Consider the following 24,876-nt stretch of genomic DNA (forward strand, 5'->3'; position numbering starts at 1 on the left):
GAGTACCAGTCATGAGATGGATATAAGAAGAGTACCAGTCAGGAGATAGATACAAGAAGAGTACCAGTCAGAAGATGGCTACAAGAAGAGTACCAGTCAGAAGATGGCTACAAGAAGAGTACCAGTCAGAAGATGGCTACAAGAAGAGTACCAGTCAGGAGATGGATATAAGAAGAGTACCAGTCAGGAGATGGATATAAGAAGAGTACCAGTCAGGAGATGGATATAAGAAGAGTACCAGTCAGGAGATGGATATAAGAAGAGTACCAGTCATGAGATGGATATAAGAAGAGTACCAGTCAGGAGATAGATACAAGAAGAGTACCAGTCAGAAGATGGCTACAAGAAGAGTACCAGTCAGGAGATGGATATAAGAAGAGTACCAGTCAGGAGATGGATATAAGAAGAGTACCAGTCAGGAGATGGATATAAGAAGAGTACCAGTCAGGAGATGGATATAAGAAGAGTACCAGTCATGAGATGGATATAAGAAGAGTACCAGTCAGGAGATAGATACAAGAAGAGTACCAGTCAGAAGATGGCTACAAGAAGAGTACCAGTCAGAAGATGGCTACAAGAAGAGTACCAGTCAGAAGATGGCTACAAGAAGAGTACCAGTCAGAAGATGGCTACAAGAAGAGTACCAGTCAGGAGATGGATACAAGAAGAGTACCAGTCAGGAGATGGATACAAGAAGAGTAGCAGTCAGAAGATGGATATAAGAAGAGTACCAGTCAGGAGATGGATACAAGAAGAGTACCAGTCAGGAGATGGATACAAGAAGAGTACCAGTCAGGAGATGGATATAAGAAGAGTACCAGTCAGGAGATGGATACAAGAAGAGTACCAGTCAGGAGATGGATATAAGAAGAGTACCAGTCAGGAGATAGATACAAGAAGAGTACCAGTCATGAGATGGATATAAGAAGAGTACCAGTCAGGAGATGGATCCAAGAAGAGTAGCAGTCAGAAGATGGATATAAGAAGAGTACCAGTCAGGAGATGGATACAAGAAGAGTACCAGCCAGGAGATGGATATAAGAAGAGTACCAGTCAGGAGATAGATACAAGAAGAGTACCAGTCATGAGATGGATATAAGAAGAGTACCAGTCAGGAGATAGATACAAGAGTACCAGTCAGTTGGATACAAGAAGAGTACTAGTTAGGAGATGGATACAAGAAGAGTATCAGTCAGGAGATGGATATAAGAAGAGTACCAGTCAGGAGATGGATCCAAGAAGAGTACCAGTCAGAAGATGGCTACAAGAAGAGTACCAGTCAGGAGATGGATATAAGAAGAGTACCAGTCAGGAGATGGATATAAGAAGAGTACCAGTCAGGAGATGGATATAAGAAGAGTACCAGTCATGAGATGGATATAAGAAGAGTACCAGTTAGGAGATAGATACAAGAAGAGTACCAGTCAGAAGATGGCTACAAGAAGAGTACCAGTCAGGAGATGGATATAAGAAGAGTACCAGTCAGGAGATGGATATAAGAAGAGTACCAGTCAGGAGATGGATATAAGAAGAGTACCAGTCAGGAGATGGATATAAGAAGAGTACCAGTCATGAGATGGATATAAGAAGAGTACCAGTCAGGAGATAGATACAAGAAGAGTACCAGTCAGAAGATGGCTACAAGAAGAGTACCAGTCAGGAGATGGATATAAGAAGAGTACCAGTCAGGAGATGGATATAAGAAGAGTACCAGTCAGGAGATGGATATAAGAAGAGTACCAGTCAGGAGATGGATATAAGAAGAGTACCAGTCATGAGATGGATATAAGAAGAGTACCAGTCAGGAGATAGATACAAGAAGAGTACCAGTCAGAAGATGGCTACAAGAAGAGTACCAGTCAGAAGATGGCTACAAGAAGAGTACCAGTCAGAAGATGGCTACAAGAAGAGTACCAGTCAGGAGATGGATATAAGAAGAGTACCAGTCAGGAGATGGATATAAGAAGAGTACCAGTCAGGAGATGGATATAAGAAGAGTACCAGTCAGGAGATGGATATAAGAAGAGTACCAGTCATGAGATGGATATAAGAAGAGTACCAGTCAGGAGATAGATACAAGAAGAGTACCAGTCAGAAGATGGCTACAAGAAGAGTACCAGTCAGGAGATGGATATAAGAAGAGTACCAGTCAGGAGATGGATATAAGAAGAGTACCAGTCAGGAGATGGATATAAGAAGAGTACCAGTCAGGAGATGGATATAAGAAGAGTACCAGTCATGAGATGGATATAAGAAGAGTACCAGTCAGGAGATAGATACAAGAAGTGTACCAGTCAGAAGATGGCTACAAGAAGAGTACCAGTCAGAAGATGGCTACAAGAAGAGTACCAGTCAGAAGATGGCTACAAGAAGAGTACCAGTCAGAAGATGGCTACAAGAAGAGTACCAGTCAGGAGATGGATACAAGAAGAGTACCAGTCAGGAGATGGATACAAGAAGAGTAGCAGTCAGAAGATGGATATAAGAAGAGTACCGGTCAGGAGATGGATACAAGAAGAGTACCAGTCAGGAGATGGATACAAGAAGAGTACCAGTCAGGAGATGGATATAAGAAGAGTACCAGTCAGGAGATGGATACAAGAAGAGTACCAGTCAGGAGATGGATATAAGAAGAGTACCAGTCAGGAGATAGATACAAGAAGAGTACCAGTCATGAGATGGATATAAGAAGAGTACCAGTCAGGAGATGGATCCAAGAAGAGTAGCAGTCAGAAGATGGATATAAGAAGAGTACCAGTCAGGAGATGGATACAAGAAGAGTACCAGCCAGGAGATGGATATAAGAAGAGTACCAGTCAGGAGATAGATACAAGAAGAGTACCAGTCATGAGATGGATATAAGAAGAGTACCAGTCAGGAGATAGATACAAGAGTACCAGTCAGGAGATAGATACAAGAAGAGTACTAGTTAGGAGATGGATACAAGAAGAGTATCAGTCAGGAGATGGATACAAGAAAAGTACCAGTCAGGAGATGGATGCAAGAAGAATACCAGTCAGGAGATAGATACAAGAAGAGTGCCAGTCAGATGGATACAAGAAGAGTGCCAGTCAGATGGATACAAGAAGAGTACCAGTCAGGAGATAGATACAAGAAGAGTACCAGTCAGGAGATAGATACAAGAAGAGTGCCAGTCAGGGGATGGACACAAAAAGAGTACCAGTCAGGGAAAGGCACAATTACGGTTCCAGTCAAGGGATGGATACAAGAACCCTACTGCTCAGGGATTGGATACAAGAAAAGTAACTGTCATATTTAGATACCCGTCATAGAATGAATACAAGAAAAGTACTAGTCAGGTGATTGGTTTAAGAAGAATACAAGTCAGATGATTGGATCAAGAAAAGTGGCAATCACTGGATACATACAAGTACTAGTCAGGGGAAGGACACAAGAAAAATTCCTGTCATGGAGCGGATATAAGAAAAGTGACAGTCCCATGTAGATACAAGTACCCATCAGTGGATAATTACAAGAAGTAGATGAGTACAGGAGATGAGTACAAGAAAATTACCATACCAGTGATTGGATATAAGAAAAGTATCAGATGTAGATACAAGTACCCATCAGACGATGGATACAAGATAAATATCAGTCAGGAAATGGATACAAGTAAAGAATCAAGAAGAGCACCAGTCAGAGGATAGATACAACTACCCGCCAGGGGACGGACACAAGTAGAGTACCAGTCATGGGATGAGAAAAAGAAAAGTACAAGTCAGGTGATGGGCACAGAAGAGTACCACTCAGGGCATATATACTAGAAGAGAGCCAGTCAAGGGATGGATGCAAGAAGAGTTTTAGCCAGGACATGATTGCAGAATTTTTCAAGTTGCTGAATATTAGAGTACAGTCAGGGCAATCTTTGAAAAAACAAACTTGTAGCACAGCAGAAATAATATAAGGTATAGGGTAATGTGAATGTGAGAAATCCTGCAGTAAAATGACTCGGGGAAGATATAATTCTATCTTTACTTATGCACATAGGTTGAAATTTCTGCCTTATGCACAACACATCACAGGCAGAAAAATGTATATTTTGCTAACTATATATATATTTATAACTATTTTCTAGGAGCCCAGATAACGACGCAGCCCCTTGGTGTTATGTTATGAAGCAGAACCATGTGTCGTGGGAGGATTGCTCAGTATCTATATGCAGTAAGTAATCAGTATGCAGATTCTTGAATTTGCCTTTTTAAGCTCATGCTTTTGTAATAATACAACCCACATGCGCCACAATGTTTCCCCAAACCTCCCTTTCAGCCCACGCATGGCACAGAACTAAAGCTGGCAAGTGGCCACCAGGGCCTGCCAACAGTGGCGTAACTAGAGTCCTATGGGCCCTAGGGCAAAATTTAGACCTGGGTTCCCATCTTCATATTGGTCAGATGTAAGGGACTTTGTACAGTTCTAGATCCTATAAAGACATATGTGTAAAAGTGTACTCAATATCGCACCTTCCTGTATTAATGTCCTCTATCTTGTCCCCTTCCCGTAAAAATGTTCCTCTCTTTGACCCTTTCTGTAATAATGTCCCCCATCCTGTCCCCTTTCTGTAATAATATTCCCAGTCCCGATCTTTCTGTAATAATGTCCCCTGTCCTGGCCTCCATCCTGTAACAATGCTTCTCATCCTAGGCCTCTTCCTGTTATAATGTCCTCTTCCTGTTATAATGTCCCCCAACATGTGCTCCTTTCTGGAATAATGTCCCCAATCCCGAACTCCTTCCGGTAATAATGTCTCCTCTCCTGGTATAATGTCTCCTGTCCTGGGCCCCTTACTGTAATAATGTCCCTCATCCTGGGCCTCTTACTGGTATGTCACCCATCCTGGCCCCTGTCCTAGTGAAATAACCCCCATCCTGGACCTCAGTCTGGTGTAATGACTTCATTGTATAATAACCCCCATCCTGGACCTCTTTCTTTACAATGACCCCATCCTCGACCCCTTCCTTGTATAATGACCCCCATCCTGGGCTCCTTTCTTGTATAATGACCCCTATCCTTGGCTCCTTCCTTGTATAATGGCCCCCATCCTGGGCTCCTTTCTTGTATAATGATCCCTATCCTTGACCCCTTCCTTGTATAATAACCCCCATCCTGGACCTCTTTCTTTTACAATGACCCCCATCCTCGACCCCTTCCTTGTATAATGACCCCCATCCTGGGCTCTTTTCTTGTATAATGATCCCTATCCTTGGCCCCTTCCTGGTATAATGACCCCCATCCTGGACTTCATTCTGATATAATGATCTCATGTTCTGGGTCCATTCCTTGATTAGTGACCCCCATCCTGGGCTCCTTGCTGGTATAATAACCCCATTATAATGGCCCATCCTGGACCCCATCCTGATACAATGTCTGTTGTGAATTGGATTTTTTGGCTCCCTCTTGTGGTCACTAGCGACATGACACTTTGAGTTTCTTTCCTCAGCTTTGTACCCACCTGGCTCGTTAGTCCAGGGGTGTTGCTATTTAAGCTTCCTGGATTTTCAGTCTGGTGCCTGGCATCGTTGTAATCAGTTCCTTTCTGTTTGCTCCTGTCTGCTGGTCCTGGTTCTTGCAAAATAAGCTAAGTCCTGCTTCCTTATTTTTTGGTTATTTGCATTGCTCTTATTTTTGTCCAGCTTGTACTAAATGTGATTCCTGATTTTGCTGGAAGCTCTAGGGGGCTGATATTCTCCCCCCGGGCCATTAGACGGTTCGGGGGTTCTTGAATATTCAGCGTGGAAATTTTGATAGGGTTTTTGCTGACCGTATAAGTCATCTTCCTATATTCTGCTATTAGTCAGTGGGCCTCTCTTTGCTAAAAACCTAGTTCATTCTTACGTTTGTCTTTTCTTCTTACCTCACCGTTATTATTTGTTGGGGGCTTGTATCCAACTTTTGGGGTCTTTTCTCTGGAGGCAAGAAAGGTCTATCTTTTCCCTTCTAGGGTTAGTTAGTTCTCCGGCTGGCGCGAGACATCTAGAACCAACGTAGGTACGTTCCCCGGCTGCTGCTATTTGTGGTGCTAGGATCAGGTATACGGTCAGCCTAGTTACCACTGCCCTATGAGCTGGTTTTTGTGTTTGCAGACTTGGTAATAACTTCTGAGACCCTCTGCCATTGGGGTCATAACAGTATGCCAGGCCGACGGTGAATGTTTAATGCATTGCAGAAGTGGGATAATAAGAAAGGAAATTCTGAGTTTTTTTTTTTTTTTTCTCTTTCTTCCTCCCCTTTACCTCTGAGTGGCTTGAGCTTGCTGCAGACATGAATGTCCAGACTTTGATTACTAGTGTGGATCAGCTTGCTGCTCGTGTGCAGGGCATTCAAGATTTTGTTACCAGTAGTCCTATGTCTGAACCTAAAATACCTATTCCTGAACTGTTCTCTGGAGACCGATTTAAGTTTAGGAATTTCAGGAATAATTGTAAATTGTTTCTATCTCTGAGACCCCGTTCGTCTGGAGACTCAGCTCAGCAAGTTAAAATTGTTATCTCTTTCTTGCGGGGCGACCCTCAGGATTGGGCCTTCTCGTTAGCGCCAGGAGATCCGGCATTGGCAAATATTGATGCGTTTTTTCTGGCGCTTGGGTTGCTTTACGAGGAACCCAATCTTGAAATTCAGGCAGAAAAAGCCTTGCTGGCTATCTCTCAGGGCCAGGATGAAGCTGAAGTGTATTGCCAAAAATTTCGGAAATGGTCCGTGCTTACTCAGTGGAATGAGTGTGCTCTGGCCGCAAATTTCAGAAATGGCCTTTCTGAAGCCATTAAGAATGTGATGGCGGGTTTCTCCATTCCTACAAGTCTGAATGATTCCATGGCGCTGGCTATTCAAATTGACCGGCGTTTGCGGGAGCGCAAAGCCGCTAATCCTCTGGTGGTGTTGTCTGAACAAACACCTGATTTAATGCAATGTGGTAGAATTCAGACTAGAAATGAACGGAAAAATCATAGACGTCAGAATGGGTTGTGTTTTTACTGTGGTGATTCTACACATGTTATATCAGCATGCTCTAAACGCCTAACAAGGGTTGTTAGTCCTGTCGCCATTGGTAATTTGCAACCTAAATTTATTTTGTCTGTGACTTTAATTTGCTCATTGTCTTCCTACCCTGTTATGGCGTTTGTGGATTCAGGTGCTGCCCTGAGTCTTATGGATCTGTCATTTGCCAAGCGCTGTGGTTTTGTTCTTGAGCCGTTGGTAAATCCTATTCCTCTTAGAGGTATTGATGCTACGCCATTGGCGGAAAATAAGCCGCAGTTTTGGACACAGGTAACCATGTGCATGACTCCTGAAGATCGGGAGGTGATTCGTTTTCTTGTTCTGCATAAAATGCATGATTTGGTCGTTTTGGGTCTGCCATGGTTACAGACCCATAATCCAGTTTTGGATTGGAAGGCAATGTCTGTGTCAAGTTGGGGCTGTCAGGGAATTCATGGTGATTCCCCGCCGGTGTCTATTGCTTCCTCTACTCCTTTGGAAGTTCCTGAGTATTTGTCTGATTATCAGGATGTATTCAGTGAGTCCAGGTCCAGTGCTTTTCCTCCTCATAGGGACTGTGACTGCGCTATAGATTTGATTCCAGGTAGTAAATTTCCTAAGGGAAGATTATTTAATCTGTCTGTACCTGAGCATACCGCAATGCGTTCGTATATCAAGGAGTCTCTGGAGAAGGGGCATATCCGTCCATCCTCTTCCCCTCTTGGTGCTGGATTCATTTTTGTGGCCAAGAAGGATGGATCTTTGAGACCTTGTATAGACTATCGGCTTCTGAATAATATCACTGTTAAATTTCAGTATCCTTTGCCTCTGTTGTCGGACTTGTTTGCCCGGATTAAGGGTGCCAAGTGGTTCACCAAGATAGATCTTCGTGGTGCGTACAACCTTGTGCGCATTAAGCAAGGAGATGAATGGAAAACTGCATTTAATACGCCCGAAGGTCATTTTGAGTACTTGGTGATGCCTTTTGGGCTCTCTAATGCTCCTTCAGTGTTTCAGTCCTTTATGCATGATGTCTTCCGGAAGTATCTGGATAAATTTATGATTGTTTATCTGGATGATATTCTGGTTTTTTCTGATGATTGGGACTCCCATGTAAAGCAGGTCAGGATGGTGTTTCAGGTTTTGCGTGAGAATGCTTTGTTTGTTAAGGGCTCAAAGTGTCTCTTTGGAGTACAGAAGGTTCCCTTTTGGGGTTTTATTTTTTCCCCTTCTGCGGTGGAGATGGACCCAGTCAAGGTCCGAGCTATTCATGATTGGACTCAACCCACGTCAGTTAAGAGTCTTCAGAAGTTCTTGGGTTTTGCTAACTTCTACCGTCGTTTTATCGCTAACTTTTCTAGCGTTGTTAAACCTTTGACGGATATGACCAAGAAAGGTTCTGATGTTGCTAACTGGGCTCCTGCAGCCGTGGAAGCTTTCCAAGAGCTGAAGCGCCGGTTTACTTCGGCGCCTGTTTTGTGCCAGCCTGATGTCTCACTTCCCTTTCAGGTTGAAGTGGATGCTTCTGAGTTCGGGGCAGGGGCCGTTTTGTCGCAGAGAGGCCCTGGTTGCTCTGTAATGAGACCATGTGCTTTTTTTTCAAGGAAGTTTTCGCCTGCTGAGCGGAATTATGATGTTGGCAATCGGGAGTTGTTGGCCATGAAGTGGGCATTTGAGGAGTGGCATCATTGGCTCGAGGGTGCTAAGCATCGTGTGGTGGTCTTGACTGATCACAAAAATCTGATGTATCTCGATTCTGCTAAACGCCTGAATCCTAGACAGGCCCGTTGGTCATTGTTTTTCTCCCGTTTTGACTTTGTGGTCTCGTATTTACCAGGTTCAAAGAATGTGAAGGCTGATGCTCTTTCAAGGAGCTTTGTGCCTGACTCTCCTGGAGTCTCAGAGCCAGCTGGTATTCTTAAAGAGGGAGTAATCTTGTCGGTTCGGGGGTTCTTGAATATTCAGCATGGAAATTTTGATAGGGTTTTTGCTGACCGTATAAGTCATCTTCCTATATTCTGCTATTAGTCAGTGGGCCTCTCTTTGCTAAAAACCTAGTTCATTCTTACGTTTGTCTTTTCTTCTTACCTCACCGTTATTATTTGTTGGGGGCTTGTATCCAACTTTTGGGGTCTTTTCTCTGGAGGCAAGAAAGGTCTATCTTTTCCCTTCTAGGGTTAGTTAGTTCTCCGGCTGGCGCGAGACGTCTAGAACCAACGAAGGTACGTTCCCCGGCTGCTGCTATTTGTGGTGCTAGGATCAGGTATACGGTCAGCCTAGTTACCACTGCCCTATGAGCTGGTTTTTGTGTTTGCAGACTTGGTAATAACTTCTGAGACCCTCTGCCATTGGGGTCATAACAAATGTCACTTCATTGTATATTGACCCCCATCCCGGGCCACATCGTGAAATAATGTCCATTCTATTTTCCAAGCTATAAAAGAAGAATGATTCTTCTTACCTTCCTCTGCTCCCACAACACACAGCCTCCTCTTCTGTAGTTGGCAGCTGACTTCAGTGTGACAGCAGGGGCCGTGCCCGGCGTCACTGCCATGTGCTGCTCTCGACTAGCATGCCGATGTCAGCTGCTGGCCTCTGATTGGCCGGCGGCATGTCTTGCAGCGCAGGGTCCCTGCACCGCTGTACACTTCAGCTGAAAGTGTGTCCTCGGACGCACATCCAGCTAAAGTAGGTGCTGGCATTGGTGATGTTTTATGTTGACTCTTCATGTAGACTTGAAGGGTCAAGAAGTTGGGACCAAAATCGAAATATAATACGTATAGCTATGTGCAGTCACAGATGATCCTCCAATTGACCACAATTAGACACATGATTGCTATTTAACCCCATCTTGGAAAATACACTAAGGGTGAATTTGTAGAAATAATCATATATTGTGTATAGACAGATATACACACACAGGTTGCTGATTACTTTCAGCATGCATCTCAGAGCCTATACATCTCAACTGGGCCTACTATTGTTTTCTGTTCATATATAAGCTGGGATTAGGCTCCATTTTCTGAATCCCATCATTCCCAGCATACAGATCCCATTAACTGTAATAAAAATAATGCTGTATGCGGTGAGCTCCCCCTAGAGGTGGCTGAAGTCTGGGATTATTTGATTCAATGCTTATACTAATTGGTATTTGGACTACTGCATTCAATATTTAAAAATTTGGAACTCAAAAAAATAACTTTAGAACCATTAGTGAAAGAGTGTTTAAACATTTACTTAAAAAATAAATAAAGCTTTCATGTGTTGTATTTTATAGCTGACAAAGCCAGGAGAATAGTAATGGAAGATGAGGATACTACCTTATTAACTGTCACAAAGCCTAAATGTGGGATAAAACACGAGAAACGTGTTATGGCAAGAGGACGAATACTTGGTGGCACGTCAGCTCTTCCAGGTTCTCACCCGTGGTTGGCAGCAATTTACATTGGCAATGTATTCTGTGCTGGCAGCCTCATATTGCCCTGCTGGGTCGTCTCGGCTGCCCACTGTTTCGCTGACAGGTACATTGTGATGTTTTGTCTTCTTACAGTCTAGTAAACCAAAATGTAACTCCATCTATAGTTCAAAAGCCTACAGGGATAATACATATAATTCATCTGGGGGCAAAGATTTAGTTATCTGTCCAAGCCTTCTACCTACAGTGCCTTGCAAAAGTATTCGGCTCCCTGGAACTTTTCAACCTTTTCCCCCATATTATGCTTCAAACATAAAGATACCAAATGTAAATTTTTGGTGAAGAATTAACAACAAGTGGAACACAATTGTGAAGTTGAACAAAATTTATTGGTCATTTTAAATTTTTGTGGAAATTAAAAAACTGAAAAGTGGGGCGTGCAATATTATTCGGCTCCTTTAACCCCTTCCCGACCCATGACGCCACATAGGCGTCATGAAAACCCGTGCCAATCCGACCCATGACGCCTATGTGGCGTCATGGAATGATCGCGTCCCTGCAGATCGGGTGAAGGGGTTAACTCCTATTTTACCCGATCTGCAGGGAGAGGGGGAGTGGTACTTCAGCCCAGGGGGGGTGGCTTCACCCCCCCGTGGCTACGATCGCTCTGATTGGCTGTTGAAAGTGAAACTGCCAATCAGAGCGATTTGTAATATTTCACCTAAAAAACAGGTGAAATATTACAATCCAGCCATGGCCGATGCTGCAATATCATCGGCCATGGCTGGAAAACCTGAAGTGACCACCCCCCACCCCACCGATCGCCCCCCCACCGCTCCGTTATGGGGTCCGGTCCCCTCCGTCCTGTGCTCCGCTGCCCCGTGCTCCTGCCCGCTCCCCCGTCCTGCTGTCCGCTCCCCCCGTCCTCCGATCACCCCCCCTGTGCTCAGATCCACCCCCCCACCACCCCTTCATACTTACCGATCCTCCCGGTGTCCGGCCGTCTCCTCGCTGGGCGCCGCCATCTTCCAAAATGGCGGGCGCATGCTCAGTACGCCCGCCGGCCGGCAGATTCCTTACAGGTACATTTTGATCGCTGTGGTAGGTTCTACCACAGCGATCAAAATAAAAAAAATAATAAATAACCCCCCCCCTTTATCACCCCCATAGATAGGGACAATAATAAAATAAAGAAAATATATATATTTTTTTTTCCCACTGTGGTTAGGGTTAGAACTAGGGTTAGGGTTAGAACTAGGGTTAGGGTTACGGGTAGGGTTAGGGTTATGGCATGTGCGGATTTGGCAGCGGATCCGCAGCGGATCGGCCGCGGATCCGCAGCGGATCCGCAGCGGATCGGCCGCGGATCCGCAGCGGATCGGCCGCGGATCCGCAGCGGATCGGCCGCGGATCCGCAGCGGATCGGCCGCGGATCCGCAGCGGATCGGCCGCGGATCCGCAGCGGATTGGCCGCTGCGAATTCGTAGCAGTTTTCCATCAGGTTTACAGTACCGTGTACACCTATGGAAAACCAAATCCGCTGTGCCCATGGTGCGGAAAATTCCGTGCAGAAACGCTGCGTTGTATTTTCCACAGCATGTCAATTCTTTGTGCGGATTCCGCAGCGTTTTACACCTGTTCCTCAATAGGAATCCGCAGGTGAAATCCGCACAAAAAAACACTGGAAATCTGCTGTAAATCCGCAGGTAAAACGCAGTGCCTTTTACCTGCAGATTTTTCAAAAGTCGTACGGAAAAATCTCACACGAATCCGCTACGTGGGCACATACCCTTAGGGTTAGGGTTGGAATTAGGGCTAGGGTTGGAATTAGGGTTACGGGTGTGTTGGGGTTAGGGTTGTGGTTAGGGGTGTGTTGGGGTTAGGGTTGGGATTAGGGTTATGGCTACAGTTGGGATTAGGATTAGGGGTGTGTTGGGGTTAGTGTTGAAGTTAGAAATGAGGGGTTTCCACTGTTAGGGCACATCAGGGGTCTCCAAACGCAACATGGCGCCACCATTGATTCCAGCCAATCTTGCATTCAAAAAGTCAAATGGTGCTCCCTCCCTTCCAAGCCCCGACGTGTGCCCAAACAGTGGTTTACCCCCACATTTGGGGTACCAGCGTACTCAGGACAAACTAGGCAACAACTGTTGGGGTCCAATTTCTCCTGTTACCCTTGCAAAAATAAAAAATTACTTGCTAAGACATAATTTTTGAGGAAAGAAGAATTATTTTTTATTTTCACGGCTCTGCGTTGTAAACTTCTGTGAAGCACTTGGAGGTTGAACATGCTCATCACACATCTAGATAAGTTCCTTGGGGGGTCTAGTTTCCAAAATGGGGTCACTTGTGGGGTGTTTCTACTGTTTAGGCACATCAGGGGCTCTGCAAATGCAACGTGACGCCCGCAGACCATTCCATCAAAGTCTGCATTTCAAATGTCACTACTTCCCTTCCGAGCCCTGACGTGCGCCCAAACAGTGGTTTACCCCCACATATGGGGTATCACTGTACTCACAACAAACTGGGCAACAAACATTGGGGCCCAATTTCTCCTGTTACTCTTGTGAAAATAAAAAATTGCTTGCTAAAACATCTTTTTTGAGGAAAGAAAAATGATTTTTTATTTTCACGGCTCTGCGTTGTAAACTTCTGTGAAGCACTTGGGGGTTGAATGTGCTCATCACACATCTAGATAAGTTCCTTGAGGGGTCTAGTTTCCAAAATGGGGTCACTTGTGGGGTGTTTCTACTGTTTAGGCACATCAGGGGCTCTGCAAATGCAACGTGACGCCCGCAGACCATTCCATCAAAGTCTGCATTTCAAATGTCACTACTTCCCTTCCGAGCCCTGACGTGCGCCCAAACAGTGGTTTACCCCCACATATGGGGTATCACTGTACTCACAACAAACTGGGCAACAAACATTGGGGCCCAATTTCTCCTGTTACCCTTGTGAAAATAAAAAATTGCTTGCTAAAACATCTTTTTTGAGGAAAGAAAAATGATTTTTTATTTTCACGGCTCTGTGTTGTAAACTTCTGTGAAGCACTTGGGGGTTCAAAGTGCTCACCACACATCTAGATAAGTTCCTTGCGGGGTCTAGTTTCCAAAATGGAGTCACTTGTGGGGAGTTCCTACTGTTTAGGCACATCAGGGGCTCTGCAAATGCAACGTGACGCCCGCAGAGCATTCCATCAAAGTCTGCATTCCAAAACGTCACTACTTCCCTTCCGAGCCCCGGCATGTGCCCAAACAGTGGTTTACCCCCACATATGGGGTATCAGCGTACTCAGGAGAAACTGGACAACAACTTTTGAGGTCCAATTTCTCCTGTTACCCTTGCAAAAATAAAAAATTCTGGGCTAAAAAAATATTTTTGAGGAAAGGAAACACATTTATTATTTTCACGGCTCTGCGTTATAAACTTCTGTGAAGCACTTGGGGGTTCAAAGTGCTCACCACACATCTAGATAAGTTCCTTGCGGGGTCTAGTTTCCAAAATGGAGTCACTTGTGGGGAGTTCCTACTGTTTAGGCACATCAGGGGCTCTGCAAATGCAACGTGACGCCCGCAGAGCATTCCATCAAAGTCTGCATTCCAAAACGTCACTACTTCCCTTCCGAGCCCCGGCATGTGCCCAAACAGTGGTTTACCCCCACATATGGGGTATCACCGTACTCAGGAGAAACTGGACAACAACTTTTGGGGTCCAATTTCTCCTGTTACCCTTGCAAAAATAAAAAAATTCTGGGCTAAAAAAATATTTTTGAGGAAAGGAAACACATTTATTATTTTCACGGCTCTGCGTTATAAACTTCTGCGAAGCACTTGGGGGTTCAAAGTGCTCACCACACATCTAGATTAGTTCCTTGGGAGGTCTAGTTTCCAAAATGGGGTCACTTGTTAGGGAGCTCCAATGTTTAGGCACACAGGGGCTCTCCAAACGTGACATGGTGTCCGCTAATGATTGGAGCTAATTTTCCATTCAAAAAGCCAAATGGCGTGCCTTCCCTTCCGAGCCCTGCCGTGTGCCCAAACAGTGGTTTACCCCCACATATGGGGTATCATCGTACTCAGGACAAACTGGACAACAACATTTGGGGTCCAATTTCTCCTATTACCCTTGGAAAATTAAAAAATCCTGGGCTAAAACTCATTTTTGAGGAAAGAAAAATTATTTTTTTATTTTCACGGCTCTGCGTTATAAACTTCTGTGAAGCACCTGGGGGTTATAAGTGCTCACTATGCATCTAGATAAGTTCCTTGGGGGGTCTAGTTTCCAAAATGGGGTCACGTGTAGGGGAGCTCCAATGTTTAGGCACACAGGGGCTCTCCAAACGCGACATGGTGTTCGCTAACGATTGGAGCTAATTTTCCATTCAAAAAGTCAAATGGCACGCCTCCCCTTCCGAGCCTTGCCGTGCACCCAAACAGTGGTTTACCCCCACATATGAGGTATCAACATACTCAGCAGAAATTGCCCAACAAATTTTAGGATCCATTTTATCCTGTTGCCCATGTGAAAATGAAAAAATTGAGGCTAAAAGAAATTTTGTGTGAAAAAAAAGTACTTTTTAATTTTTACGGATCAATTTGTGAAGCACCTGAGAGTTTAAAGTGCTCACTATGCTTCTAGATAAGTTCCTTGGGGGGTCTACTTTCCAAAATGGGGTCACTTGTGGGAGCGCTCCAATGTTTAGGCACACGGGGGCTCTCCAAACGTGACATGGTCTCTGCTAGCGATGGAGATCATTTTTCATTCAAAAAGTCAAATGGCGCTCCTTCCCTTCCGAGCCTTACCATGTGCCCAAACAGTGGTTTACCCCCACATGTGAGGTATCAGTGTACTCAGGAGAAATTGTCCAACAAATTTTAGGATCCATTTTATCCTGTTGCCCATGTGAAAATGAAAAAATTGAGGCTAAAATAATTTTTTTGTGAAAAAAAAGTACTGTTTAATTTTTACGGATCAATTTGTGAAGCACCTGGGGGTTTAAAGTGCTCACTATGCTTCTAGATAAGTTCCTTGGGGGGTCTAGTTTCCAAAATGGGGTCACTTGTGGGGGAGCTCCAATGTTTAGGCACACGGGGGCTCTCCAAACGCGACATGGTGTCCGCTAAAGATTGGAGCCAATTTTTCATTCAAAAAGTCAAATGGCGCTCCTTTCCTTCCAAGCCCTGCCGTATGCCCAAACAGTGGTTTACCCCCACATATGAGGTATCAGCGTACTCAGGACAAATTGGACAACATCGTTCGTGGTCCAGTTTTTCCTTTTACCCTTGGGAAAATAAAAAAAGATCATTTTTGTGACTAAAAAGTTAAATGTTCATTTTTTCCTTCCATGTTGCTTCTGCTGCTGTGAAACACCTGAAGGGTTAATAAACTTCTTGAATGTGGTTTTGAGCACCTTGAGGGGTGCAGTTTTTAGAATGGTGTCACTTTGGGGTATTTTCAGCCATATAGAACCCTCAAACTGACTTCAAATGTGAGGTGGTCCCTAAAAAAAATGGTTTTGTAAATTTTGTTGTAAAAATGAGAAATCACTGGTCAAATTTTAACCCTTATAACTTCCTAGCAAAAAAAAAATTTGTTTCCAAAATTGTGCTGATGTAAAGTAGACATGTGGGAAATGTTATTTATTAACTATTTTGTGTCACATAACTCTCTGGTTTAACAGAATAAAAATTCAAAATGTGAAAATTGCGAAATTTTCAAAATTTTCGCCAAATTTCCGTTTTTTTCACAAATAAACTCAGAAATTATCGACCTAAATTTACCACTAACATGAAGCCCAATATGTCACGAAAAAACAATCTCAGAATCGCTAGGATCCGTTGAAGCGTTCCTGAGTTATTACCTCATAAAGGGACACTGGTCAGAATTGCAAAAAACGGCAAGGTCATTAAGGCCAAAATAGGCTGGGTCATGAAGGGGTTAACTTAACACTTTGTTGCGCCACCTTTTGCTGCGATTACAGCTGCAAGTCGCTTGGGGTATGTCTCTATCAGTTTTAGTACATCGAGAGACTGACATTCTTGCCCATTCTTCCTTGGCAAACAGCTCGAGCTCAGTGAGGTTTGATGGAGATCGTTTGTGAACAGCAGTTTTCAGCTCTTTCCACAGATTCTTGCTTGGATTGAGGTCTGGACTGTGACTTGGCCATTCTAACACCTGGATATGATTATTTGTGAACCATTCCATTGTAGATTTTGCTTTATGTTTGGGATCATTGTCTTGTTGGAAGACAAATCTCCGTCCCAGTCTCGCGTCTTTTGCAGACTCCAACAGGTTTTCTTCAAGAATGGTCCTGTATTTGGCTCCAATCATCTTCCCATCAATATTAACCATCTTCCCTGTCCCTGCTGAAGAAAAGCAGGCCCAAACCATGATTAACAAAAAATATGGAGGGCGCTACTACTGAAAAACTATAATAAGGCCAAAGGTGCATCAAGACCCAACAGCATGAGGCTAAGAAAAAGAATAAAGGCCATAGACAAGATGCACACTTAAACATCTCCAATATTCTATAAGGGAATGTTCACAAGCGTTTTATTTTTTTCCTGCATGAACAACAAAGAGTGTTGACAGCGTAAATGCTGTGAATGTTATGGAAATGTTTTATGTATTTTGTTATGCATTTTTCAATATATAAATGCTGAAATAATCGACAGGCTGCAGATTTAAAGAAGCGCATTGCAGCTCAAAAAAAAAACACACGGTGTGAATGAGATTTCAGATTTTTTTGCTACTGTAAAGTGTAGCTTGTTTTCTGCACATAAGAACGCTATGAGTGAACAAGCCCTAAGGTGGTACAAGAAAAAAATGTACACAAAGACAGGACATTATAAATACACCTAAAATGTAATTCATGCATATACAATTCATACATACAAAGGAACCACCTCAACAAGAAGAAGAAGAATGCAGGGAGCCACATTCATCAGTAAGTCACAGAAGCACATAAACAATATACTCAAAATAAAATACATCAGTGCCCTAAGGTAAAGACTATGCTGGCCCTATTTCAAACTTATGTAACAAACATAACATTAAAACAACATTAATATGACCAGAAAGGAGGGGGTGATTGAAGGTTCGTGACCTCCCGGCTGAGTATAGCACACACCAAAACTTCCCATTAAGACCTAGCCCAGCAGTGACAACTCTCGGAACCCATGGGAATCATCCAACCCTGCACTGGGCTTCCCCTTTCCTGCTTCAACACCACTCTCCTTTTCCACCAATCGCTGTGACATACTGAACAAAAACCCCTTTCCATCTTTAAAATGATAGTCCTATAAGGTTTGGGATGTTCCGTGTACAAAGGCCACCAGCGAAGAGGATGTGCCATGGGTGTTCCCTCCTTTTATACCCAGAAATAGAACCCTCCTTAACACCTATACCTTCCCCCCAAAATTCCTGTCAAACCAACACTTCCCACGTTTAACACCTTGTAAGACAATAAACATGGAAGAGCGCAGCATGAGAATCACCAGGTGGTTTAATTGGGATGTTTCAATGAAAGGTGGAGGGATTAGCCTCTCAGCTGGAAGGGTTGTGCACCCCTGCACAACTCCGGTAGCGGACGTCTCTGTGCACTCCTGCTCTGTTGCTACGGGACCGCTCCTGTGCTGCTGGGCTTCCTGGTCTGGTCACGTGGGCCCAAGGTCCAGTCACGTGATGCCACTATAGAGGATGTGACATCACTTCAGGTCCTGTTTCCTGGAGATGAACTCTATGGCCCCAAGCTGCTCCAGCCACAATCCCTCAAGGGGAATATTAACATTTTTGGGAAAAAATATGTATGTGGTCAATTTAAGGAGCGCTATGGCTATAGAGCGCACGGCAATAGATTAGTGGTAAACCTTTTATTAAACCACTACACGTTTTGCCAGTGGACTGCTACCTTCCTCAGGTGGATTTACAGACAGTGTGGGAAGTGACACATTAAATAGGGGTAGTGACCAATAGGATGGAAGCATTGAATGATGTCGATTAACCCTTTCTATACAAATATTATATTTCATTTTATCATGATATTGCTATATTTTACATATTTTTATTTCTATATATTGTACATTTTAAATTTTATATCACTTTATTTTTTGACTTTTTGTTCTTACATTTTTTTTATTTATTTATTTGTTTTGTTTTATTGCTGCATTTCTGACAGCTGACCACTTGTATAGAAAGGGTTAATCGACATCATTCAATGCTTCCATCCTATTGGTCTCTACTACCCCTATTTAATGTGTCACTTCCCACACTGTCTGTAAATCCACCTGAGGAAGGTAGCAGTCCGCTGCCGAAACGCGTAGTGGTTTAATAAAAGGTTTGTTTACCACTAATCTATTGCCGTGCGCTCTATAGCCATAGCGCTCCTTAAATTGACCACATACATATTTTTTTCCAAAAAACACATTTAAAACCTTAACAACACACCAACATTCTGGTTAAGCAAATCTCTATCTGACGGTTTCTATAGGCACACTAAAATGAATGAAAGAATAACTGCATTTCTAGAAAACTGAAAACACAGTTATACTTTTCTTATAAGATGCTGTGGAAAATGTGGTTGTCAAAAAAAAATAAAAATTAAAAATAAATATATATATATATATATATACACTCACCGGCCACTTTATTAGGTACACCATGCTAGTAACGGGTTGGACCCCTTTTGCCTTCAGAACTGCCTCAATTCTTCGTGGCATAGATTCAACAAGGTGCTGGAAGCATTCCTCAGAGATTTTGGTCCATATTGACATGATGGCATCACACAGTTGCCGCAGATTTGTCGGCTGCACATCCCAAAGATGCTCCATACAAGGCAGGATGGATCCATGCTTTCATGTTGTTTACGCCAAATTCTGACCCTACCATCCGAATGTTGCAGCAGAAATCGAGACTCATCAGACCAAGCAACGTTTTTCCAATCTTCTACTGTCCAATTTCGATGAGCTTGTACAAATTGTAGCCTCAGTTTCCTGTTCTTAGCTGAAAGGAGTGGTACCCGGTGTGGTCTTCTGCTGCTGTAGCCCATCTGCCTCAAAGTTCGACGCACTGTGCGTTCAGAGATGCTCTTAGGCCTACCTTGGTTGTAACGGGTGGCGATTTGAGTCACTGTTGCCTTTCTATCAGCTCGAACCAGTCTGCCCATTCTCCTCTGACCTCTGGCATCAACAAGGCATTTCCGCCCACAGAACTGCCACTCACTGGATTTTTTTTCTTTTTCGGACCATTCTCTGTAAACCCTAGAGATGGTTGTGCGTGAAAATCCCAGTAGATCAGCAGTTTCTGAAATACTCAGACCAGCCCTTCTGGCACCAACAACCATGCCACGTTCAAAGGCACTCAAATCACCTTTCTTCCCCATACTGATGCTCGGTTTGAACTGCAGGAGATTGTCTTGACCATGTCTACATGCCTAAATGCACTGAGTTGCCGCCATGTGATTGGCTGATTAGAAATTAAGTGTTAACAAGAAGTTGGACAGGTGTACCTAATAAAGTGGCCAGTGAGTGTATATATATATATATATATATACATAAAATATATATATTTTTATTTTAACTACTTTAATAGGCTACCAGCGGGCTAAATAAACCAAGTAGCTACGCCGCTTTTTCTTGCTATAATACCTCTCGGTACTCAGCTCTTTATAGTTTTTACCGTAATTGAAAGTGACTGTGTGAGACCAACTGTGCAGATAAAACTGCAAAGGGAATGAGTACAGCAAGAGCGGGTAATGTCTTTGTTATCTGCACTGATTCAGACTCTAGAAAAAGCAATGTTCTCAATGCACTGGCAGATAATTTGCATTTAGGATAATCTACCAGTAAAACTTCCAAAAGTGCAAAAAAAAAAAGTAGATTTCTCTGGAATAAGACATTGGATCACAGATATCAAGGTATTGTTTTATTCAGCTTCCCATGACCTGCATTGCCCATATAGACAGTTTAGGAGGGTTAATCCTATTGACAGACTACCTTTAAAGGGGTTTCTACATTTTTGAGAAATGCTAGAATAGGAACATTTGGGACGCTCTCCTTGATGTATATAACATAGACTGTATCATAAGTATCAACCTATTGTGATTTTTGTAGTAGTGCGGTGTCCTAGACTTCACTGGCTATGACAAATGATGAAGGAATTTCATATATCTTAGTGGGATATTTTAATAATCCTAACAATTTAAATTATCCACATATGCAATTCGTCCGAGATAAATACTCAAGTCTTTTTTTTGTTATTCCATCTTCAGCCCCCGGAAAACAAGCATCAGAGTGGTTCTGGGACAGCAATTCTTCAACAAGACGTCAGACGTCACCCAGACGTTTGAAATCGACAGATATATTTTTTATCCTGAATATTCAGTGTTTAAGCGCAACGAGCATGACATTGGTGAGTGACAATACCTTACATATCATAAGGGTATTAGTTTTTGTCGATGCAGTAGTGTAGCTATGGAGGTTGTAGAATAAGCAGTGGTGCCTGAGGGTGCCCAACACCCAAGGATCCCTTTGCCACATAAGAAGACACCAGTATTAAAAATGGCACATGGTAGGTGGAGGTCATGGTACCTATTTTGCATTGGTGACAGGGAGCTTTAAGTCCCACCTATGTTCCTAGATTATACCAATTAGAAACATGAGAACATTTAGAAGGACGTAAATGACCAGATGACTGACCAACACCGATGATCATAGGAACTGCTGGAAAATATACATAAGTCTTTCCAAAAAGAATGGAGGGACCATTACCTCAAAGAAATGACAATTAGAAGCCTCACTTGTACAATGGCCTTACGTGTTGGTATAGACCGCCTTGGCACACACATAAAGGGCAGACTTGCTCTGCGGGGATTCGCCGATTTCTGACATTATACATTCTCCCGGCCAGTGGTCGCGGTCTGCTCCATACACTTGTATGGAGCCAAGACTGTGCCCAGTCTAGTGATTTGGAAACAAAAAATCCGGCACTCTCAAATATTATGCAGAAGGGAATTTACAGAATTGTTATTGATCCACTGTTGACAAAAAAATTGTTGACGTTTCGGCCAATACCTAGGCCTAGGTATTGGCCGAAACGTCAACAATTTTTTTGCCAACAGTGGATCAATTAAAATTCTGTAAATTCCCTTCTGCATAATATTTGAGCGTGCCGGATTTTTTGTTTCTAATATTGGGAGTGGTACCCTATTCGTGCACCTCATCACATACGGAGTGCCGTGCAATTACCTTATTACAGTCTAGTGATTTGGCCGGCCAGTGGGCATGTCCGAATACAGGGCGCGACCTCGTTCCATACAAGCCCATTGCCCGGGAGTATGTGTAACTCATACATACCCTCCATTCCCAGTCGGAAAATGTCAAATCCCTGCAGCGCCCAGTGCGAGCGCTGGGGGAATTCTTAAGTCTGCAGTCACACAGAGTGACTGCAGACTTACTGATTTTGACCGGACAACTCCTTTCAGGCCAGAGAAACTCTTTGATTCTATGTATTTTCTCATTTGTTTTCACAAGGGTTAATGGCTCATACTATGTTTCTATGGCTTCCATTTTTTCCCCCAGTGTTAATAAGATTGAAAAAAAAAGATGGACTGTGTGCAAAGAAGACGCCATTTATCCAGACGATCTGTCTACCGGAAGATGGTATCACATTTGAGGAAGGGTACATGTGTGATATATCTGGATGGGGTCGTATGAATGAAGGTACATTACTCTGAATTTTGTCTACAATAATGAGGTCCTTCTTTGTCGTCATCAGTATAGATAGAACTGAGCTCCCCCCCCCAACTTTTTATACCTTGTGATCCAAATTCCACTTCCATTGATGGTCCATACCCTCGTAGAACTCAAAAATAGAGGATGGAATATTTAAATGTGGAAAGACAAGAAAAATTATATTAGAAAAGATGTGCTAATACAGATTTCAGCCGAATATAGGCACGAGTCTGCTTTCCTCCCAAAATGGCAGAAACAATTGTTTGCTCCTGTTTTTTGTCTAGTTTTGTGTGTTTTACTTTTTTTTTGTTTATACCCAATTCATTATTGTATTTACACCTTTTTTGAAGTCTATTTTATGTGTTCGCCTGTGTTTTTATTTTCCGCTTTGAGGTGGCAATTTAACGATTCCAGATGTTTTAGTCTAATTCATCAATTGCAACTTTCTAAATATTTGGCGAAACTTCACTCCAGTTCTCCTCTGGTGTATTTCCGAGTACGCCAGCATTTTGGCACATTTTTGCGACTTTTGATACCAAAATTCTCAAAAGCAGCTCAAGACAAGAAGAAAGCCCATTTTTGACTTTGTGCCAAACTCATGAAGCGTGTGTGCCATTTTGATGAATTTTATGACAAAAACAGCAACTTATACCGTAAGAAAAAAAGGAAAGTGACATAACCCCCCCTCCAAATGATAAATCGTGGCCATAGTGCCACTTGGCTAGACTAATAGTAGCTGCCATGAATACAGTGGACTCATACTTAATGGTCCACTATATTCATTCCCATTATGAATCCTCTGTATAATTTAAGTTCACACAAGTCCTAAAAGGAGATAAAAAGAACTAAATCAAAAATATTAGACTTTGTCATTTCTGTGAGTAGCAAAAGTATGTGAAACGTTAGAATTAACCGAAAATGTAAAGGTTAAATTAGAGTTTAGCATGTTCAGCCAATGGGGTGACAATCATGTGTGAGTTGGCAACCTGTTTTTAAAGAACAGGGAAGTATCAAAGTCTGATTTTCACATGTGGAATACTACAGTATTCCACTATATGGGAATATCACTGATCTCCACATAGGAGAACCAAGTAGACACCTGGCTGCCATCGCAACCCATCTGCTCCTGACCATCTTATCGCTGGAGAAGGTGGAGCAATAGGAGCTGTCATGATTGTGCCATGAAATCGCCCATTTAAATACCACTTTCAGATTGACAGTAGCGTTTAAATGGTTTGTCATAAGCAATTGCTGCTCGCTTCGGTCGCTGCTGTTAGAGGCATGTGGCGGCACCTGTCAAAGGAAGTCACAGTATGTCCTATATTGGGGCAAAGCTAGTCTTGTCTACCTGGTATGGTAGCATAGTCCTCTTAGGTCAATGAAACTGTGCTGCAATACCAGACTCAACACATGGACCGGTGCGGTGCTGTTTTTGGAGGGAAGCAGCCAGTTATTTTTTTTTTTCAATTCTGGGTAACCATTTTAAAGTATATTTTCCCTAAAAATATCAAAAAATATAAATTATCTGTCTTCAAGTTTCCTTTGCCACAGTCTGTGTAAATCTGTACAAAATTAAACAACTGAATGAACATCCTCCAAGGCCGGTGATTCCATAACTTTTGCCAGGGGTTGTATAATTCCAGAGTAAATTGCAGTCATCTAGATCTGTGCTGCTCCTATATGTCAGCGTGCCACTCCAGGCATTTTCTATGCTCTACATTTTTTGATAATGAAGGGGCAGAAAAAGATTCCCACTGGACGACTTGACCAGTGAAAGGATTCCTCATTAGACATGCTCGGCTTCTGACTGTAGCAAAGGATGAGCGCCGATTCTTTCATTGCACAGCGTGAATCTTACACATATTTACTTTCATGGACACAAGACTTTACAGATGGAATGAAAAAGCTCCCTGCTGGAAGTGTATGGAGGGCTTGGATGTTCAAGACTAATTGGTAAAATAACCTGCAACCTTCATGCCTATTCTGTAGTGTATTGTAATCTATAGTGGCTTGCGAAAGTATTCACAACCCTTGGCTTTGTACCTATTATAACTTGTAATTTAGCAGAAAGAATGTGTCAGGTACACACACTTCATACAATCTCTGGAAATGTATAAATCTCAATAGCCAAGAGAATCCTTTGTAAAATAAATTAAAACGTAACTTTTACTCCTATTCCAATAAAAACATGTATGGACAATGTACACAATAAGGTGCAAAAATAGTGCAAACAGTGCATAACCGTGCTCAATAAAAAAATGGTTTTATCTCACCAAATAGTTGTTAGTTTACTGGCAGGAGTCCATTGATGCTTGAGGGGGAGGGGGGAGAGAGTAATTACTATACTACCCCAGTCGTGCCCCTGTTGTAGCTCCTGCCCTGACAAGGACAGTACCCAAGTCAGGCTAATTAATTGTACCCACCATACAGAAGATTGAGCTTCCCTATGCGTTTCCTCTCACTTCAGTGAGATTCATCAGGGGAATATACAAAATTGTGGGATATGCCATTCAAGAGAAAAGTCCCTCCATCCGGAGGTGACTGTTATGTGTCCGATGCATACGGTTCTCGGCATGGACTAAAAGTGGGGACCCCACTTTTAGTCCATGCCGAGAACCGTATGCATCGGACACATAACAGTCACCTCCGGATGGAGGGACTTTTCTCTTGAATGGCATATCCCACAATTTTGTATATTCCCCTGATGAATCTCACTGAAGTGAGAGGAAACGCGTAGGG

At 43.0% G+C, this 24,876-nt stretch overlaps 1 protein-coding gene across 1 annotated transcript in view; it reads left to right on the forward strand.

The window, feature by feature from the left end:
- HGFAC (HGF activator) overlaps positions 1-24,876 on the forward strand; it is a 109,545-nt gene that overhangs the window by 67,640 nt on the left and 17,029 nt on the right. The window contains exons 9-12 of the mRNA XM_077280059.1: positions 4,097-4,182; positions 10,271-10,514; positions 20,676-20,815; positions 21,985-22,125. Of these exons, the coding sequence (XP_077136174.1) occupies positions 4,097-4,182; positions 10,271-10,514; positions 20,676-20,815; positions 21,985-22,125 (611 nt within the window). The remainder of the gene's footprint in view (positions 1-4,096; positions 4,183-10,270; positions 10,515-20,675; positions 20,816-21,984; positions 22,126-24,876) is intronic.

This window comes from Ranitomeya variabilis, chromosome 1 (genome assembly GCF_051348905.1).
Source record: "Ranitomeya variabilis isolate aRanVar5 chromosome 1, aRanVar5.hap1, whole genome shotgun sequence".
In the NCBI taxonomy this organism is placed as follows: Eukaryota; Metazoa; Chordata; class Amphibia; order Anura; family Dendrobatidae; genus Ranitomeya; species Ranitomeya variabilis.